At 41.9% G+C, this 19,764-nt stretch overlaps 2 protein-coding genes across 2 annotated transcripts in view; both read right to left on the reverse strand.

Moving 5' to 3' along the window:
- The window catches only part of CTNNAL1 (catenin alpha like 1), a 70,373-nt gene extending 63,102 nt beyond the window's left edge, over window positions 1–7,271 (reverse strand). Inside the window, exon 1 of the mRNA XM_023510507.1 lies at window positions 7,019–7,271. Within this exon, the coding sequence (XP_023366275.1) occupies window positions 7,019–7,159 (141 nt within the window). The 5' untranslated portion in view covers window positions 7,160–7,271. The remainder of the gene's footprint in view (window positions 1–7,018) is intronic.
- A 6,690-nt stretch (window positions 7,272–13,961) lies between these two features.
- The window catches only part of TMEM245 (transmembrane protein 245), a 98,037-nt gene continuing 92,234 nt past the window's right edge, over window positions 13,962–19,764 (reverse strand). The window contains exon 17 of the mRNA XM_023510508.1: window positions 13,962–14,373. Coding sequence (XP_023366276.1) covers window positions 14,328–14,373 — 46 coding nt within the window. The 3' untranslated portion in view covers window positions 13,962–14,327. The remainder of the gene's footprint in view (window positions 14,374–19,764) is intronic.

Genomic DNA, 19,764 nt, shown 5'->3' on the forward strand with positions numbered 1-19,764 from the left:
AGAGCCTCAAGCTGTCCGCCTGGGTAGAGTGCCGTGACATCACAGCTCACAGCAACCTCCAACTCCTGGGCTCAAGCAAAGTCTCCTGCCTCTGCCTCCCAAGTAGCTGGGACCACAGGCACCCACCACAATGCCTGGCTATTTTTTGGTTGCAGCCATCATTGTTTGGTGGGCCCAGGCTGGATTCAAACCTGCCACCTTATGTGGCTGGTGCCTTAGCCACTTGAGCCACAGGTGCCGAGCCTAAATTGCCTCTCTTACCTCCCAGGATTATGTCAAGGATCAAAGGAAAGCTAGTAAGAGTTCTTTGTAAATTATAATGTGTCGAATAAAATTTTAGCTATTATTCTGCAAAAATAGAAGGCATGTGAATTAGAATGTCACAACCTGGAATTGCCTTGACATCAGAGTCTAGAGAACACCCGAGTGAACCAGAAAAGAGGACAGAAAAGGCATCCCACTGGGAAGAAAGAGGATCTGGTGTATTGCAGAACTCTGCATGGGCTTATTTGATACTCTAAACAAAGGGTGTCAAGAAGTACAAATCACCAATAAAGTATGTCCTAGCAGTTAAAATCATGGACTCCTGGGTTTGAATGCTGGCTCTGCCATGTGACCACGTGGCCAGTCACCTAACCTTCCTGTGACTCCTGTCCTCATCTGTGAAAACAGGGATAAAAATGGTACCTATGTCATCAGGTTATGGTGGGGAAGAAATAAATTAGTAAATGTAAAGTACTTAGAATACTGACTGGTATATGAGAGCACTACATAATTGTTAGATGTTATTACACTGGTTAGATTTCTAGAATCTCTGTTCTTTCCTCATGATTGCCATATTGTTCTTAATTTTTAGAATAAATGACCGTACATAGTTTTCCCTTGATTGAAAGACTTTCTTAGTTTACTTACTTATTTTGTAGGGAAGCAAGAAAGCAAGTGAACTTTGGGGGGGCCAAGGCAGATGGATTGCCTAAGCTCATGAGTTCGAGACCAACCTGAGACAGAGCAAGACTCCATCTCTAAAAATAGGCAGACATTGTGGTGGGTGCCTGTAGTCCCAGCTACTCAGGAGGCTGGGGCAAGAGAATCACTTGAGCCCAAGAGTTTGAAGTTGCTATGAGCTATGCTGCCACGGCACTCTACCAAGGGCAACCAAATGAGACTGTTTCAACAAAAGAAAAAAAAGTAAGTGAAAGAAGATAAGAGGAAAAAAAAAAAAAAGTAGTGGCAACCCAGAAATAAAGGAAGGCTGAATTCCCAGGGATTAGAATAATCTAGGAGCCATCCTAGGACACAGAAATTTACCTCTGGACTTAACTCATTCGTTATATGCAATTCTCAGAATTATAAGAATTTAAATGTAATCTAAGCAGCTACAGAAAACAAAATAAAAATAAACACACCAATCATAGGAGTGTTTTCAAGGAGGCAGTAAGAGAATACTTCCACTTACTTTACAAAGCATTTCGTCTGAATGCAAATCAGCAAAAAGCAGAGAGGATCTCTTATCTGTTCTCTTCATCTCCAACTTACTGAAACAAGGAGCTTCCAGGACAATGCAGAGAAAAATGGAAAAATGAGGCGCACTACCTTAGAAATTCAAAGGGTCTGTACAATGGAGAATGAAGGAAATCCATTATAGACAGGAAAAGACCAGTGGGCAGTAGAATAACATTCCACTCGGGGGTGGAGTTCTGTGGCAGATAGCCTTCTTCCCGTCCTTGGATAAAAGCATTTTAAGATTGGGAGTGAGAGTTTTGACAGGAAAAATAAAGCTATTACTAGAGGAGGTAGGGAGTTGCTCTGCAGAAAATACATTTGGTTCTAAGCCCATGGCTTTTCAAAAACTGTCTGAATTATAAAATACACAACATATGATGAGTACATATAACATATATAAGTACCCACTACCAAGCTTAAGAGAACAATTGCCAGTATCTCTGGCAGTCCATGTACCCTGCTGGCTCCCTCTGTCCACATTCACCTCCCTACCTCTTTTCAGAAAAAAACAATATCCTGATCTTGGGCTCATCACTCCCTTATTATGACTTCTGCACATACAATATAGCTCTAAATAATATTTGGTTTAGTTTTGCCTGATCTTGAACCTTTTTTTCCCCCCAACATTATGCTTTCAAGATTCATCTATACTGCTAATCATAGCCATGATTCATTCATTTCAGTAATACACAGTATCTCATTGTATGAACATACCACAATTTATTTAAACATCATACTGTTAAAAGACATTTGCGGAAGCTCGGCGCCTATAGCTCAGTGAGTAGGGCGCAGGCCACATACACTAAAAGCTGGTGAGTTTGAGCCCGGCCTGGGCCTGCTAAACAACAATGACAACTGCAACCAAAAAATAGCCAGGTGTTGTGGTGGGCGCCTGTAGTCCCAGCTACTCAGGAGGCTGAGGCAAGAGAATTACTTAAGTCCAAGAGTTTGAGGTTGCTGTGAGCTGTGTGACGCCACAGCACTCTACCAAGGGCGACATAATGAGACTCTGTCTCTTTAAAAAAAAAAAAAAAAAAAGACATTAGAGGAGTAGGGTGAAACACATGGGTAGTTTCTAGTCTGGGACCAGAAGTAAACATGCTATGCACATTCCACCCATTTCTCTCATTCATGTGCAGCAGGTATTTCGCTATTGGTATAGACTGAGTGGACTTCTTGGGCCATAGGTAATACCTACCTTCAATTTTAATAGATTAAACTAAACTATTTTCCAAAATGGTTGAACCATTGATATTCCCACCATCTCCACATTCCCCATCAACACTTCCTCTCATGCTTTTAGCCTGTATTTTATTGATTGCTAATGAAGCAGAACATCTTTTCACATGTTTTAGTCATTTGTTTCCTTTTCTATGAGATGACTATTTTCTTTTTAACCAATTTTTAATGGCTAATCTTTGCATTTTTCATTCATTGGAGTCCTTTATTTATTCATATTCTATATGGATCATTTGTTGGTTGTCTGTGTTGCAATCATACTCTCCCACTTCCTGGCCTATCTTTGCACTTACCTTTGATCTGATATCTGTTTTGAGAAACAGAAGTTCTTCATTTTAATCAAGTCCAATTTAACCAATCTTTCCTTAGAGTTTGTACTTTTGGTGTATTAGAAAAGCCTTTCCAACATGATGGGTGAAGATTTGCCCTATCTTTCCTAAAAATGTCATAAGTTTTTAGTTTTACATTGATGCCCTTGAGGCTTAATCCTATTGAAATTGATAATTCTTAACATGAGACAGAAATCCAATTTCACGTCTTTCTATTTAAATAACCAATTGTCCAAGCCTCATATTATTAGATGTTTTTCCTTCCCCACTGACCATCAATGCCAGTTGTCATTTACTGAATTTCTATGTATGAATGGATCTGTTCCAGGGTCCTGTATTCTGTTTCACCTGTCTATATTTTCATCCCAGTTCTTACACCCATTGTCTTAATTACTATAGCTTTATAATAAATCTTGAAATCCAGTAGAACAAGTCCATCACCTTGTTCTTCTCCTGGCCATTCTTGGCTCTTTGTTCTTTCATATAAAATTCAAAATTATTTTTATCAAATTCTACCTAAATAATTCTGTGGATATTTTCATGGGAACTGTGTTAAATTTGATTGGTGGAGGAAACCGACATGTCATTTCAACCTAGGTATCAACACAGCAGTTTTCTCTCATTTATATGGATCTACTTTGGCTTCTGCAAAATTTTTATATTTTCTCCAGGATGTTTGGCATTTCTTTTTCTATAGATAAATAGACAAAATACAGATAGATTCCTAGAAACTTCATAGTTTGCTGTCATTGCTAATATAACTGGGGTTTTTAGAATTACTTTTCCTGTTACTAATGTAGAAAAATGCGATTGACTTTAGTATCCCAGATTTCGGGAACTTGCTACATACTCCTTATTTTTATAATTGTAGACTCTTTTTGAGTTTCCCATGTAGATTACTGTATCACAAGGAGACTTGATTTTTCCTTTCCCCTCTTTTCATCTTTTATTTCTTCTCCTGGTCTTACTGCACTGGCTAGGATTTCCAGTACAGTATAAAATAGAAGCCATGATAGCAGACATCCTACTCTTATTTCTGGTTTTAAAGTAAATGTTTCTTTTACATTGATTGCTATGAGGTTAACTCTAAATTTTGAGTACCCTATCATGTCTAGGCAATTTTTTCTATTACCAGTTTGTAAATGCTTTTTATCATGAATAGAAGCTGAATTTAACTGAATACTGTTTCTGCATCTATTGTTATGAACATCTATCTTCTCTAATCTGTAAATGTGGAAAACTGTATGCATTTTTCTAATATAAATACAACCTCGCATTCCCAGAATAATGCCACTAACCCAGGACTTTTCACTTGAAGAGCTGAAAGAAGTATGGTATCAGAATAGAAACTACTTTAAACCGAACAGGGCTAGTCCTACTTGTCTACCCCTAAACGTTGCCTCCTCCGTGGCACTGCTCCTGACTCCTCCATGCCTTCTCTGAGCTCTTACAGTACTTACTATTGCTGATGTTCACTTGATACCTTCAGGTGCTATTCTATACATGTCCTGAGTACCAACAGGAATATAAGCCCCTCAAAGAACAGCAACTAATAAGCACACAATAAATACCTGCTTAAAACGCTTAAAATATCCTGGTGAAGGAGATGGTGAAATGTGAGCAGGATAATTACGTGGTATCTTTAGAAAATGTGGCTTTTGGAAATACAAGTTTTCTAGAGAACTGTTTTAATCTCCTTACACTCACTGAAACTTTAAAATCATTCTAAATTGTACCCCACACTTCCCTGCTTTGTTAACAGAGTAGTCTAACTTAACACATTGCATGACCTAACACAATTCTTAAATTAAGGATAATTTAACTTTCTCTTTTTGAAGACTGTCAACTATTAGGAATATCAATTAGGGTATTGTGCTAGAGATAAAGCTGTTGCTACATAATAAGTGGGATGCAAAACCTCAGCTGAGGCCCAGAACAGGTCTGTAACAGGAAAAAAAAGAAACTTTTGGCATTGATCTCCAGTTTAACTCTCAGCAGCAATTCATACTTTCTTCCACCACTCTCCTACTCTCCCCACCTTCTTTTACCCCAGAATTACACAATGCAGAACTGTAGGACTATGAAAAGTTACCATCTTAACCTTGAAAAGTTACCATTTCTCCAGATTCAGCCTTCTCACTTGTTTTGATTGTGGACTTTCTTTTTCTGTGTACCGTCTACTAGCTGACCTCATCACTGTTTCCAATCTCTAGAGGGGACACTGCCTACAGCACAGCTAAGGGATTCAGAATACCTAGGTTCAAATCCCAGGGTGGCACTTACAGCTAAAAGCACAAATGACAAACTACCTAACCTCACCATCCCTCAGTTTCTCCATCTGTGTTATGAGAATAAACCTACAACTCCCTCACAGGGTTGTTATAATAATTAAATGAGTTAATATTTATAAAGTGCTTAGGACATGACCTAGCACACAGAAAGCATTATACAGGTATTATTAAATAAATGGATAAAACAGCATCAACTTGAACTCCATCACTGTCTTATTTCCCTGTCTCTTAAAACATCTTCACTATTTCTCATTTGGAGTTGTGGTGGTATTGGTGGTGGTGGTCTTCTTTGGGGGGAAGGAGCAGTCCAGACATTACTAAGGGATCCCAGCTTGCCTTGCCACTGATCAGTGCATGTACCAGACAGGGAGAAGAGGGAGGGGAGAACCAGGTACAGTCATCACTGCTCTACTAGCCATGAGAAGGTGAAGAAAATGGGGCTGTTTAATCAGCATAACAGGAATCTAGGGACATGTGTGTCTGCCGTCTGAAATATTTTCAGGGCTGGGCTAGAGAAGAGGTGGCATTTAAAATTCTATGCAGAGCTTCAGGCGTCCCATCACTAACATGTTTAAGCAGGGCACTGGTGGCCAGGTGTCAAAGATGCTATAAGAAAGAATTTTTTAATTTAGAGTCAGACAACCTCTAAGATTCCTTCTACTTCTGAAATCTTGGTAATCCTAGTATGAGTCACAAAGACATACAACCTAGGGATGAGTCACACGTAGCCAACGCGCTCCTGAAGGCATAGAATTAATTCTTCACTCCCCGCGGTGCCTGGTACCTTACCGCAGATCTGGTTGAGGAATTCTAGCCCTCAGGCTGCGTATAACTCAGTTCGAAGTAACAAAAACTTTTCTAAAGCTAAGCGCCTCGGTTAGCAGATTAGCAAATACAATAACGCATACATCCCAAATGGGACTTGGCAAAAAAAAAAAAAAGGTGTGTATCCGGATCAACTATCAGACCGTCCTTCACCTCACTCTTCTAAGAGGCCGGACAAAAGCAGACTGAGGACAGAAGTAGCTTAAGGGGAAAGGGCAGGCTGACTGGGAGAAATGAGTTAGGCGAGCTGACACCCGGGCAGGGGAAAGGGACAAAGGCCTCGGGGACAGCACGCTGGGCTCGGAGGTCGGCAGGAATGCCCAGGCCAGGGGGCCAGCAGCCCCAGCTCTGGACTAGGGATGAGGACAGTGGCTGCAGTCGGTTAGGCAGCGGCAACCAGGAGAGCCCTAAGTGCAGGCGGGGGCCCCGCGGGGTCCTCTCTGCCTCCGGGAGCTGGCTCTGCTGCCCGCCCGCGCGGGTGGCCTCGCTCCGGCGCCCGCCGCCCAAGCCGCAGCGCCCAGGCGGGTCCGGGGGGCACAGGCCGTGCTGCCCATCTCCTGGCTCCCCCGGCCCGGCCCCCCACCCCTGCCTCGCAGCCTTCCCTGCCGCTCAGCCCCCGCAACCTCGCTGCCAGGTTTCGGATTGTCCCGTTTCTCGCCGCCTCGGTCGAGCCCGGTCCCCGAGACCCCGACAGACGGTCGGACAGCAACACTGCAGTGCCGGCGCCGAATGTGGGGCAGCGGCTGCCCCCAGCCTGGCGTGCGAGCCGCCGCCGCCATCGCCGACCGCGGCGGCAGGACAACCAGGAGCCATCGCCGGACGCCGCTTTACCTGAGAAACCAGCGGCAGGAGTGTCTGCTCCACCGAACGAGTTTTAATCTCGAGTCCCGAGTCTAGGGTTAAGCCTGACGGGCTGGAGCCGTAGACAGCTCCGGCACCACCAACGCCGGCCGAACTGGGAGAGGCGGCCATGGCCCGCGACTAGTCCCTCAGCCGCGGCTCCGCGCCACTCGGAGCCCGCCGCCAGTGCGCCAGCCCGCCGCGCCGCCTGCAGCGCCCCCGCGCCGCCCGAGGCCCCGCCCCCGACGCTCCGCCCCGTCCGTCTCGGCCCCGCCCCGCTTTCCAGTCTTCGGCCTGCTCCGCGGACCCGACCCCTACAGGTCCCGGCCCACCTCCGTGTCTGCCCCGCCCCCTAACTCAGGCCCCTCCCCCAAGACCCCGCCTCCTTCGACACGCTTACCCCTCTCCTGAGCTGAGGCTCCTCTAAGTGGGGCGGGAAGGATTCCAAGCACTTTCTGCTGGGCTAGCAAGCCAAGCCAAAACACCTGCAGACCTCCTACCGCCACGTGGCCTCCTACCTGTGTGAGGACTACCGTCCCCGGCAAAGCTTCCCGTCCTTGTTATAGGTAGCTCGTCCTAAATCAGTTCTGAAATCCCTCAAGGATTTCTGGAAGCTGCGCTGAGGTTAAAACTGATAGAGCTTAACTAGAGTCGTCTGCGGGGAGGGGACCTTGACCCTAGGACCGGAATTCGTCTTTGGTCGCTTCTTTGGAAAATCCTATTTCCCCTTCACCCTGCTCCGTTTTTGACCATCTATTTTTTACACTTTGAGCAGAGCTGAAGGTGAAACATTTGAAAATGCAAACACTTAATTAGCATCTGGGCACTGGGCAAGAAGACAGTGTGTTTCAGGATATTGTTTAGACTTACTCTTCACGAGGAAATTGAATAAAACATGAAAGGCTTTGTCCGCTTTTCAACACTATTACTTTTAAAACCAAAATTACTTTTCCCCCAGTGCCAGGTACAGAGAAGTTTATTCGTTGCATTATCTTTGAAAAGATAATCAGAGTGTATTTCTACTGAATTCACTAAGGTGGCCGCTAAGAATCAATCTGTAAGCACAAATGTGCACTTACATAGAGCCTCAGGATAGCAGGGAAGGTTGGACACTCTTTACTTAAGTCTTGGGGATCTTGAGTGCAACCTTTTAACTGAATCCACATTTTAGAGAACGAATCCTTTTAATAAAGGGATTTGTTCTATGTAGTTTGGATTCAGTCAGGGGGCCATACTTGGGGATCTGCAAGGGCACATGTGACCTAGAGGCCACAGGTTTCCCACCCCTGCCCTAAAGTTTCCAGGAGCAAGCTAAAAGGTATCTGGAACATGCATCCTTCACTAAAGCAATGGACTGAGACCATAAAGAAATGTTTTGTGAGCTCCCGTATCTGCCAATGAGAATCTATCAAGTAAAAAAGAATCTGAGGCTGCCTGGGCCACCCTTACACCTGGGCCAGGATCATTTCTCCCTCCACAGTGTCAGAGCTATCAGCTAGAAACCATCCGCCCACGTGAAGTGTCAGAAAGTTCTTTCCCAAGCAAGCGCCGCTGAAATGTGCTTTGCAGTACTTCCACTTGTCAGTTCAGCTTCGTCCGCCAGTACCGAACAAGGTGTCTTTGACATTACAGCTAGACAAGTTTAGGCTTCTTTTGTCCATTTAAGAAGTGCAGGTCTGCGATCCAAGTTTCTTTTCTTCCAGTTCCTACTCCTCAGCCACCCACCTCACCACATCCTTACCTATTGCAAGGCCACCTTCCCCTGTGCAATGAGGGGCCTGTACCCTGAGGTGCCCAGAATCCACTCCCAGACATGCCTTCCCTTACAGAAGTTGATGGCATTTCATAAAATCCAATGTGAGCACCAGTGCCAAAGGAAAAGCCTAAAAGACAATGTATTCATGAAAAGTTGCTTCTATAAAGATCAAGTATCTCAACAGAAAAGACTAAGTCTACCAGCTGATTCATCCAACACTAGTAATTTTATTTCAAAATATAAATATTTTACATTTATAAAGAAGTTACATTAGTAGGTTGTCAAAGCAAGTTAAAGCTAAGAAACGGTATTTGTGTGACAATGATATTTATTGTTGTCTTTGATTATTCTTTTATACTTTCAAACCATCTCTCCTTTGCCTGAGAATGCAAAGATGATATACTTTAAAAGAATTACATAAACAATTACAACTATATATCCAAATCTTGGTTCAAAAATCAAACAATATTTGAAATACACTCCAGTCACCTAAATAAGTGGCACTCCACAGGACAAAGAAGGGTTTTCTTTGAGATAGGTAGGTACAATGAAAGTTATACTTTCTGGGTCATTGCAATAAAAAAGAAATGATACTTGATAAGCTAAGATGATTTGGTTTAGGATTTGTTTTCATATCTTTCACTGTAAAACCTAAAGCTAGAAGAAAAATAAGAAACCAGTGTGAAGGGTGGCACCGGTGGCTCAAGGGAGTAGGGCACCAGCCTCACATGCCGGAGGTGGCGGGTTCAAACCCAGCCCTGGCCAAAAACTGCTTAAAAAAGAAAGAAAGAAAGAAAGAAAGAAAGAAAGAAAGAAACCAGTGTGAAGCAAAGAACTGTGGACTTGGAGTCAGAAGTTCTGCAACTGAATTCTGGCTCCATCATTCTGTGGAATAAACTTAGGGGGAAATCACAAAAAAAAAACAAACCTTTCACAGCCTCCTGTGTTTCATCTGTGCAATGAAGATAATACTGCTTTATCTCATAGGGTGTTATTGAAGATGTCTGAAAACTATAAAGTGCCATACAAAAGCATTATTAAAACGTAATATCAACATATCACCACTGTATTTGCACATTAATCGATCCTTGAAAAACTTGCAAAATTAAACACACATACTGATTTTTACACACCATAGGTGGAAAAGAATCTCTATACCTTAAGCATAGCTCTGAATGGCTAATATGCTTCCTTTCTGGAGGAAAACTTGGAGATTTGTTACAGATCACATGGTACAACCAGTAAGACATCCCATTCAGTATTTCCATTAGGGATGTTTTCTAAAAGATTGATTGAGAGCTATGTTTCCTAAAGGACCTATGGATGCTCTGAGAAAAGGGGGCAGGGTGTACAGTATAAGGTCAGTCTTTGTCCCCTCTTATAAATTCACAATGTAAGCCAGGAGTTGTGGTGGGTGCCTGCAGTCCAGCTACTCGCTTGGGAGGCCGCAGCAAGAGGATTGCTCAGACCCACAAGTCTGAGGTTGCTGTGAGCTATAATGCCATGGTATTCTATGCAGGGTGTCAGAGTGAGACTCTGCCTTCAAAAAAAAAAAAAAAAAAATCACAATGTATAATAATAGCATGTTAAAAACTCTTGTAAGTCCCAGGACAGAAAACTCAACATTCCTTGATTTTAACTGATCGTGGAATCCCCATCCCCATATATACGTACTTTCTCTTACATCATCTATTCCCATGTCTTGGAACTACTACTATAAGGAACACATTTTGCCAAAAGCTGCTTAACTATGAGGAAAAGAGAAGTAGAACAATGGACAGAGAAAAAAAGTATTTGACTCTGAATTCTGTTATTAACTGGCTGTGTGACAAATAAGACCATTTAACCCATGAATTTGTTTTAGTTTCTAGAAAATGACAAGATCACATATTATTTATGGCCCATTCCAGCACTGAATTTGAGACTCTAGTAGATGAAACATCTTGATTTATAATTGTTTTTAAATAATAAAAAAATGCTCAGTGCCTTCAGATATCATGTGTATTTTATGCAGGTTTTTAATAATAAGTTAATAAAATATATTTTGATGGCAGAATCTGTCAGGACAACATATTGATAAATATTTGCTTTTAGCTGAACTAGCACTTGATGTTACGTTTCCACCCCCAAAGACTTGTAAGTCTGTAAGGGTCTTAGGTGACTCCTCAGAACAGATGGCAAGATCAGTTGGGAAGACCTGGGGTTTTTTCCTACAAACCCTGAGGTTGAATGCTCTGGATAGCTCACATAAATTACTTTGCTCTAATCTAACTCCTCATGGCCTGAATTTCTGAGAAATTCTGGCCTAGCAGTGACACATTTCTGAGGCACTGATGGTTCCCAACCAAAATGGGAACTAGAGATACTAGGAAGTCCTAAAGTGTCACAATGGGTTCATTTAGTGGCCCTTTGACTGGAATAAGCAGCTACATTTCCAAAGTTTGCAGAATTTTTTTAAATACAGGGCCTCCAGGCAGCATGCCTCAGTGTCTTCCCACTGTCCAAGTCAACCCAGGTTAGACTCAGACGTCTGTCAAGGGAAGGCTCTACCAGCTAACCGCCTCTCATCCAAGAGAACATTGGAAAACCTTGCAACTTGAACAATCACTAAGATTAGCATGTAAGGCAGCCTGACAGAGATCACTGCCAGGAACAGGAAGTAAGAGGAACTTTGAAACTCAAGCAGGACTCATAAGGACATGAAATTTATGCTGAAGATCCCGTGCCACCTTCTCTCTCAGAAAAAAGAGGACCATATCTGCGTGGAGAGCTTTTATCTCCAGTCCTCTGTTCCCTCATTCAGTTCACAACTCAAAAGTAAATGTGAAAATACAACAAAGATGAGTTTTAAATATTTTAGAGACAGGGTCTCATTCTGTTGCCCAGGCTGGAATACAATTGTGTAATCACAGCTCACTGCAGCCTCAAACTCCTGGGCTCAAATGATCCTCCCACACCAGCCTCTCAAGTAGCTGGGACCACAGGAGCATGCCACCATGCTAGCGACTTTTTCTACTTTTTATAGAAATGGGGTCTTGCTATGTTGCCAGTTTAGGCGTAATCTTTAATAAACCTATAAAATGCAAGATATGATGATAGATTTCTACACTCCATTTTCATTAAAGCTACTTCTACTTCATCCATGCATCATATGTTCCTAGAGAAAGTTCCTCTTTCTGGGTCAAATTCTAATTGAGACTCCGAGGGTAGGTTATCTTTGAGACTTGAACTTAATCCTATCCTTTCATACCTATTGATCTCTATGCCCCGTGAAAATTCTGGAAAACCTCTTCACTGTATATGAGTAAGCCTGCTGGTTTTCTCTGGCTCTGAGAGTTCCAAGAAGACCTCCCTAGCTGGCAGACCTTCCTAGTCCTTATGCATTGCTATAGCCATGGAGCAGTTCAAGTTTCCTGATTAGGACAGTGTAGCACCCTAGGGCACCTCTGCTCCTGATATTTCAGAGTGGTATTATATTACCTGCTAATTTTGGAAGCTCTAATCTTTTCTCCTACGGCTCAGAGTTCCCTTCTAGGAACGTGGCATTCATACTAATAATTATCCCAGCAACAGCTAAATATTAGCTCAAGTTTAGTTTTTTATAATATCACTTTACATAGCTAAAAGCACTTTGTATATAGACACCACCTCACTGTGAATAGCATTTGCCTCTTACGGATATGTGCTAATTCCAGCTATAAATTTACAAGTATAAATGAACAAAAATAAACCTGCTTTCTTTCTTAACCTTTTAATGCAAAAATTTAAATTTAGTATTACACATGATCTGCCTAAGATTTAAGGAGAGGCCTTTTTAGGAGTGAACTCCCAGCACCCTTACTGTCCCTGACATGGAGCTTACAGTTTAGCAAACTCTCAAGAAATGTTTTATTGAACAAATAAAGGACTGAATAATTGATTAACACATAGGAGAACAGCAGATTATAATTGTTGAAAGAGTCATAACAGACATGAGATCTGCATGTAGTCTACCACATAAAAACCAGTCCAGCAACCTCATGGTAGCCTTTTCTAGATGGGGTTTTTCTTTAGTGTAAGGATCAATTTAAGCTAATTATCATGAACTTCTTGATAAGATGCTTGGGAAATAATTATTTCCACCTTTCAATAGGAAATCTTCAACACTGATGAACTCCTTTCTCCTCCATCTTCTCTTGGGAGCCAAAGGAAGGGCCTGATGATTGTTTTAAACAGTGGGAAGGGCACAGTGAAGAGCTGGGACCCAGGCCCGGCCCTGTCATGAACTACCCGTTTTCACTCACAAAAAAATGGATAGCAACACCTATTCTATCTTATAGCATTGTGAAAATTGCCTAAGAAAGTAGAAGAAACATTCTCTAGCACAGCAGAGGTCACTGGCTGTGGAGTCAAAGATCTCAGGCCAAATGTCACTGCTCTTTATGACCTGGTGTTGGTCACTTTGCTGAACCTCCGCTCCCCCATGGGCATGAAACCCTTATAAAATGATGTGAGGCTACCCGAAAGCTGATGCAAAGTGGTTCTGAAACAATATGTACAAAAGGACTTCATGAAATGGAGAGGACTCTGCTTGTGATTGTCATATCTGTGAGATTTTAAAAGTTGCAATTCAGCTCAACAAGCATTTGTCTAGAGTCATTTGTGCAAGGCACTGTGCTAAGTGATGTAAAAATACTATATAAATATAAAATGCTGCTAATAACTGGCAGAATGCCAAGTAATGAGATAGGGATATATTTCACAAATCAGAGTATTGGTATACCTGAGATTTTTTTCACTTAAAACATGTGGGGAAAAAAATTTAATAAAAGCATGAATTCTATCATTATTATTACCACTCATAGCAGTTTAGTAAGTATTTTACTTCAATGTGGTCAAGCAAGTTTTCAGATTTTGGCAAGAGAATAATAGGGAGGGAAAGGAAGGGAAGAGCTTTAGTTTTTCTGTCTCCTGTGGTTGCAATCTACAACTGAACATCGAATGAGCCACCCCACTCCAATGCTTAAGATTTATTCTTTCTTAAAGAGGGGACAATACATTATGCGAGAAGGACAAAGATTGATTTTTCCTGCTCACGCAACTACAAATTCAAAGTGAAAGCCCTCTTCATTGAAAAGTGACTGTCTTACAAAAGTTTAATACATTTCTTAAAACAAGAGAAAATTAAACTGTATATTATTTCGACAACAAGTAGTTTAGAGTCCTTAAAATAACATTATAAATACATAGTATAATAATATAGATAACCAAAGTGGAAACATTTTAAACTATAGTACCAGTGTACAAACAAACTTTTTAAGCCATCTTAGCAACTGTGTAGCGATCAAACCACATTTCTGAACTCCCAAGCAGTGTTTTAAAATGCAAAGCAGCCCACAGCAAGTTCTCTCTTGTCCAGGCACTGGGTATGTAAGGCCAGGAGGCTTCTGCTTCTTTCCTGGACCGTACTTCCTAGGCACAGCTGAAAGGGCGAGGGCTCACAGCTGAGTTCAACTCACTGTCAAGGTTCAAATTCCTAGAAAAATCACTGTAGTGGAAACCATGTCAGTCTGCTGAAGATTTCAGATCTTCAGAAATGTCACGGAAGGTCCTAAGAGAAGATAGAATAAATAACATAATTAATCACCATACAAAACTACCTTGTTTTTATAATCATTGAGAGTCGTTTTTGTTTTTTTTTTTTTTTGAGACAAAACCTCAAGCTGTCACCCTGGGTAGAGCTCACAGCAACTCCAACTCCTGGGCTTAAGCAATTCTCTTGCCTCGGCCTCCCAAGTAGCTAGGTCTACAGGCGCCCACCACAGCGCCCGGCTATTTTTTGATTGTAGTTGTCATTGTTGTTTGGCAGGCCCAGGCTAGATTCGAACCCACCAAGTATGGTGTATGTGGCTGGCGCCTTATCCATTAGAGCAGGTGCTGAGCCAAGAGCTTTGGTAAGATTAAGTAGTCACAATTTTTCTCAGTATTTTCACTGAGTTATTGTTTCAAAGCCTGCTAGTTGTCAATCTTTCTTTAGTAACAAGAACTGCAGTTTTTTGTTGGATCCATTGTCTCCCATTGGAAAGATTATTTCTCCAGACTTCCCTGAAACTATGAAAGACCCTGTGACTGGGTTTTGTCTAATGAGATGGAAGTGTTATGCAACTTCCTTAAAAGAAAAGGGCAAACTTCTTCAGCTCTTCCATGTTCTCACTGGATGGAAAGCAGATGTGATGTCAGAGAGAAAAAATACTAAGAGAGCAAAGAGTAAATGCTAAGTGGATGCATTTTACAAAATAGGAAGTTTGACCCAACAGAGTGCAAGCTCTGAGGAACGTGGTTCAGAGCAGGAGAAATGGGGTAAACATGACCTTATCCTGGTACTGTTTTTGACCCACCTTAGACAAGTTTATTGGCAGATAATATCAGGGCTGGATGGAGGTGATGTGCTGCACATATGAGATGTCTATCTCAGGACTGTTGTGGCCAGCTTGCCTTTGCTACATTACTTACACACCTGAGCTGGGATAAGTTACCAGTCAGGTTTACATCTGTGTTGGCATCTGAATGTCCAGGTCAGAATTTATCAATGAACACGAGCTCTAGCACCCATCTTAGACAAAAAGGCCTCACACCACGGCTGCCAGTACATCAGGATGGAGAGAGGTAGGTTCATTTTCTGTACAACAGTCACATGAGCCCTGCTCACTTCTGAAACTTTTTTTACCCAAACAAGAAATATACTTTTAGCTCATTTTAAGTCATTGTTACTTTGGGGTCTATTGCTGGTGGGGTTTTTGTGTGTTTGTTTTTTGGTTACATATAGCCTAATCTATCTTAAATAATGCAGACAGAAAGCACAGTTTACCACCATCCTCTAAGGCAGGAGTTATCTTGCCCCTTCACAACAATAATAATGCAAATTAAGAATACAGAAAAATATGACTTTACAATGCTTGGATTTTTCAAAACAATTTCAACATCATCCAGTTATATTAATCTGTAGCCATATCATTAGGTTATGCTGTTTCTTCCTAGATTTTTACTATAATCAAATAAAGCTAATCTTGTTTTCATACCAATAACCAACTATTTGTTACTATAAACAAATGATTCAACTTTTTCATTAGAAATAGAGCTAAAGGCTCGGCGCCTATAGCTCAACTGGCTAAGGCGCCAGCCACGTACACCTAAGGTGGCGGGTTCGAATCCCCAGCCCGGACCCGCCAAACAACAATGACGGCTGCAACCAAAAAACAGCCGGGCGTTGTGGCGGGCGCCTGTGGTCCCAGCTACTTGGGAGGCGGAGGCAGGAGACTCGCTTGAGCCCAGGAGTTGGAGGTTGCTGTGAGCTGTAATGCCACGGCACTCTACCCAGGGGGACAGCTTGAGGCTCTGTCTCAAAAAAAAAAAAAAAAGAAATAGAGCTAAAATAGAATATAAAGCAAGTATTCCAAAACTTCAGGGAATAGCTCACAGTTGTAGAAACAAAATTAGAAGAAAGGTTTTCATTACAATCGCCTAAAAACCCATCACCCAAAAACTCTGAAAGCCGATAATCTGAACTTCAGTGCAATTCCACAATCATGCCACCTCCTTTACTTCTTCTGTTTTCCTGATTTTCAGTTTCTGCAAATATTTAGGAGGCTTAGACAGGCAGGGCAGAGGTAAATACTAACTTTTCAGCACTATGTAAAAGGTATTTCAGTGTCAAGAAGGGCACAGATAAAATGTTCCAGAAAAGAACTAACAGCAGCTATCTGAAGATTCTGTCAAGGACAGTGCCCAACGCCTCCTGTGCATCTGAAGCGGCATGCCTCTATCTAGCACTATCCTACTCCCAAAGGACAGCTTTGAAAAACAGACACTCTTCCTGGCTCTGCAAGGGTTTATGTGTGTCACTCACCATTTTGAAAGGGCTGACAGATCTAAGAATAAGAATGAATTCTGTTTCCTTAAATATTTTCATGTTCTAAAAAAATGACCCAAAACAAAGATTTACAGACATACATGAATGTTTATGTAGTAATACCTATCTATATCGGTGTTTTTCAACTATGGCACTGTTGACATTTTTGTAGAGCATGTTTAGCTGCACCCCTGGCTTCTATCCACTATCAAAATGTCTCCAGACAAGCTGGGCACCATGGCTCATGCCTGTAATCCCAACACTCTGGGAGGCTGAGGCAGGTGGATTGTCTGAGCTCACAAGTTTGAGCCTGAGCCAGAGGGAGACCCCATCTCTAAAAATAGCCAGATGCTGTAATCGGCATCCAGGTACCTGGGAAGCTGGGGCAAGAGGATCACTTGAGCCTAAGATTAGATTGAGGTTGCTGTGAGCTATGATGCCCTAGCACTCTACCCATGTGACAAAGTGAAATTTGGTTTCAAAAGAAAAAGAAAAAGAAAAAAAAAAAAAACAGAAAGAAAAGGAAAAAAAAAACTATCCCCAGAAATGCTCAAATGTCTGAAAAGGAAAAAAAAAAAATCACCCTTCACCCCCATCAAAACCATTGCTCTGGATATCTTTTTTTCACAATCTCACACAAGCTTTTAACATTTGTGTACAGGCAAAGTTGGCTGCAGGCAGTCTCAGACAATATGAATTTTAGGTAACACTAATTACGGTAAAGCCTAATGAATCTGCAGCCAATGGCCAAAAAGTGGCCCATACTAGACCTTTCAATACCCAACAGGTTTCTTAATTTGTCCTCTGATATCTTTTTAGATTTCTAAGACATCTGCAACTTTGAATCTATAACTTCATTTCCTCTAAATTATGAATGAAAATTTCTGCCTCAGGGCAAAGATTCCTGGAGTAAGATTACGACTGTGGTTAGCCTAGTGAGTGACTGCTTTCTTCTGCAGACAGGTAGGCTTAGTTGACAATAGGTGAAATTCACACCTATTATTCAATGCTGCCTCTGGGCCAAGAAAACCTCCAAAAGGACTCAGGAGAAAGAAAACAAACTAAAATAAGCTTAGAAAACAGATACTGAACGTTTTCCATCTCAATGTTATCTCTAGATGTACAGGGTGTCATGGGGGTGGGGGTGGGGTGGGGTGTCTACAGAAGTAACACTGGCCTTAAACAAACTTTTTAAGTAAAGTTTCAATCACAGGATTTAGCATACAAAACTATGTCCCAGTAAATGTGAGCTGGGATTGTGTTTGTTATTAGTGAAGAGGCTATTTAAACTTCCCATTAAAAAATATTCAGCCATTAAAAAAAGACGGAGGCTTTACATCTTTTCTACTAATCTGGATAAGAGTTGAAGAATATTTTCTCTTCAGTAAAGTATCACTAGAATGGAAAAGCAAGTATCCAGTGTACTCAATACTAATATGAAGCCAGTATACAATCTAATACATACCCACACAAGAGAAAAACTCAATTCAATTCACCCTGGGGGACTGGTGTGCTCCCACCTAAGGGGAACAATCTAAGGGTATAATGTGGCACACCTCGTCGGTGAGAGGCACAACTTCAAAGGGACTCTACCTAAAAAATGCAAACATCGTAACCTAATCATTTGTACCCTCATATTAATCTGAAATTTTTAAAAAAAGAAAAAAAGGAATGCACTAACACACATGTGCTTCAGGCCTTCTCCAAACACCTTCAGAATGCCAGTAAAGGTCTACCCAAAAGGCATACCCCACCTGCGGAAGGAGAGCAGACAAACTTAAGAGGCAACAGCTATAGACTTTTATTTATTTTTGTTGAGACACAGTCTCACTTTGTCACCCTAGGCAGAGTACTCTGGCATCTCTTAGGCCCAAGCGATCCTCTTGCCTCAAACTCCTAGCTCAGGAAATGCACCTGCCTCAGCCCTCCAGAGTGCTAGGATTATAGGCGAGCCACCGTGCCCTACCTAAAAGCAACAGACTTCAGAAGGCAGACAGTGATGGATGGCTATGACCTAGTATATCCTAAAAAAAACTGAATCTCAGCCAGTAGTGAGAAAAGCCAAGAAACAATCTGATTTATTCAGGAAAATCCCCTCTAAGTCTCAGGAATTGGTGAAATCAAGTGACCCTGGGGGCAGGGCTGACTGTGGGGCTAAACACAGGGCTACCACTTTAGATCTGCTCACAGAGCAATGAGACAACATCCCTCCAACATCCTTACCGCCTCCACCCAGCCGAGCAGCTTCCCCTACCCTCTACGGCAGAAAACTATAGGGTTTTTTTTTTCTCCTCACCCTTTCCAGAGAGTAAAACAAACAGGCTCTGGGCACAACAGCAGAGGTGAGGGTGAGGACGCACAGCAACACTGGGGGATGAAGTGGATGTTTACATCTTGAACGCTGTCCAGCCTTCTTCCCCCTCCTGGCTCCTGGGTTTGCTGACAGCCAGGCTTTCAGCCTCTTGAGCAAGGAGATTAGAAGATCTTTTTTGAGGAATTCACCAACCCAAAAAAGGGGGAACTATAATCGCTGGCACTAAGGGTTGCATAAAGCAATGGCACTGCCAGATCTACTACAGCAACACACATAATAACTCACCCATCTATAGTTTTTAAGTGTTTCTTAATATGAGCCAGTGGCCAAAAATCTTCAATATGTAATATCATAGTTCTATTCATACAGGTTAGCATCCCTTATCTGAAGTGCATGGGACCAAAAGTGTTTCTAATTTTATCAGATTTTATATTATTTGCTGTAAAATACTGGGTGAGCATCCAAAAATCTAAAATCCAAAATGTTCCAGTAAGTGTTCCAAAGTTCGTGCTCAAGAAGTTTAAGATTTTGGGCTCTGGGACTTGGGATGCTCAGCCTGAATGGCAGAAGTGAAGGGACTTTGCAGATGTAATAAATGCCCCCCTAGTCAATTGACTTTAATAAAAAAGAAATTATGCTGGAGATGCCAAGCCTCAACAGGTGAGCTATTCTTTTAAAAAGAGAGATCAGAGACAGAAGTGAGAAAAATACTCTCCTGGTGGCCTTCTAGAAACAAAAGGCCTTGTTATGAACTGCCTATGAAGAGGGGTGGCCTCCAG

The sequence above is a fragment of the Otolemur garnettii genome, unplaced genomic scaffold (genome assembly GCF_000181295.1).
Source record: "Otolemur garnettii isolate 467f Iridium unplaced genomic scaffold, OtoGar3 scaffold00014, whole genome shotgun sequence".
Lineage (NCBI taxonomy): Eukaryota > Metazoa > Chordata > Mammalia > Primates > Galagidae > Otolemur > Otolemur garnettii.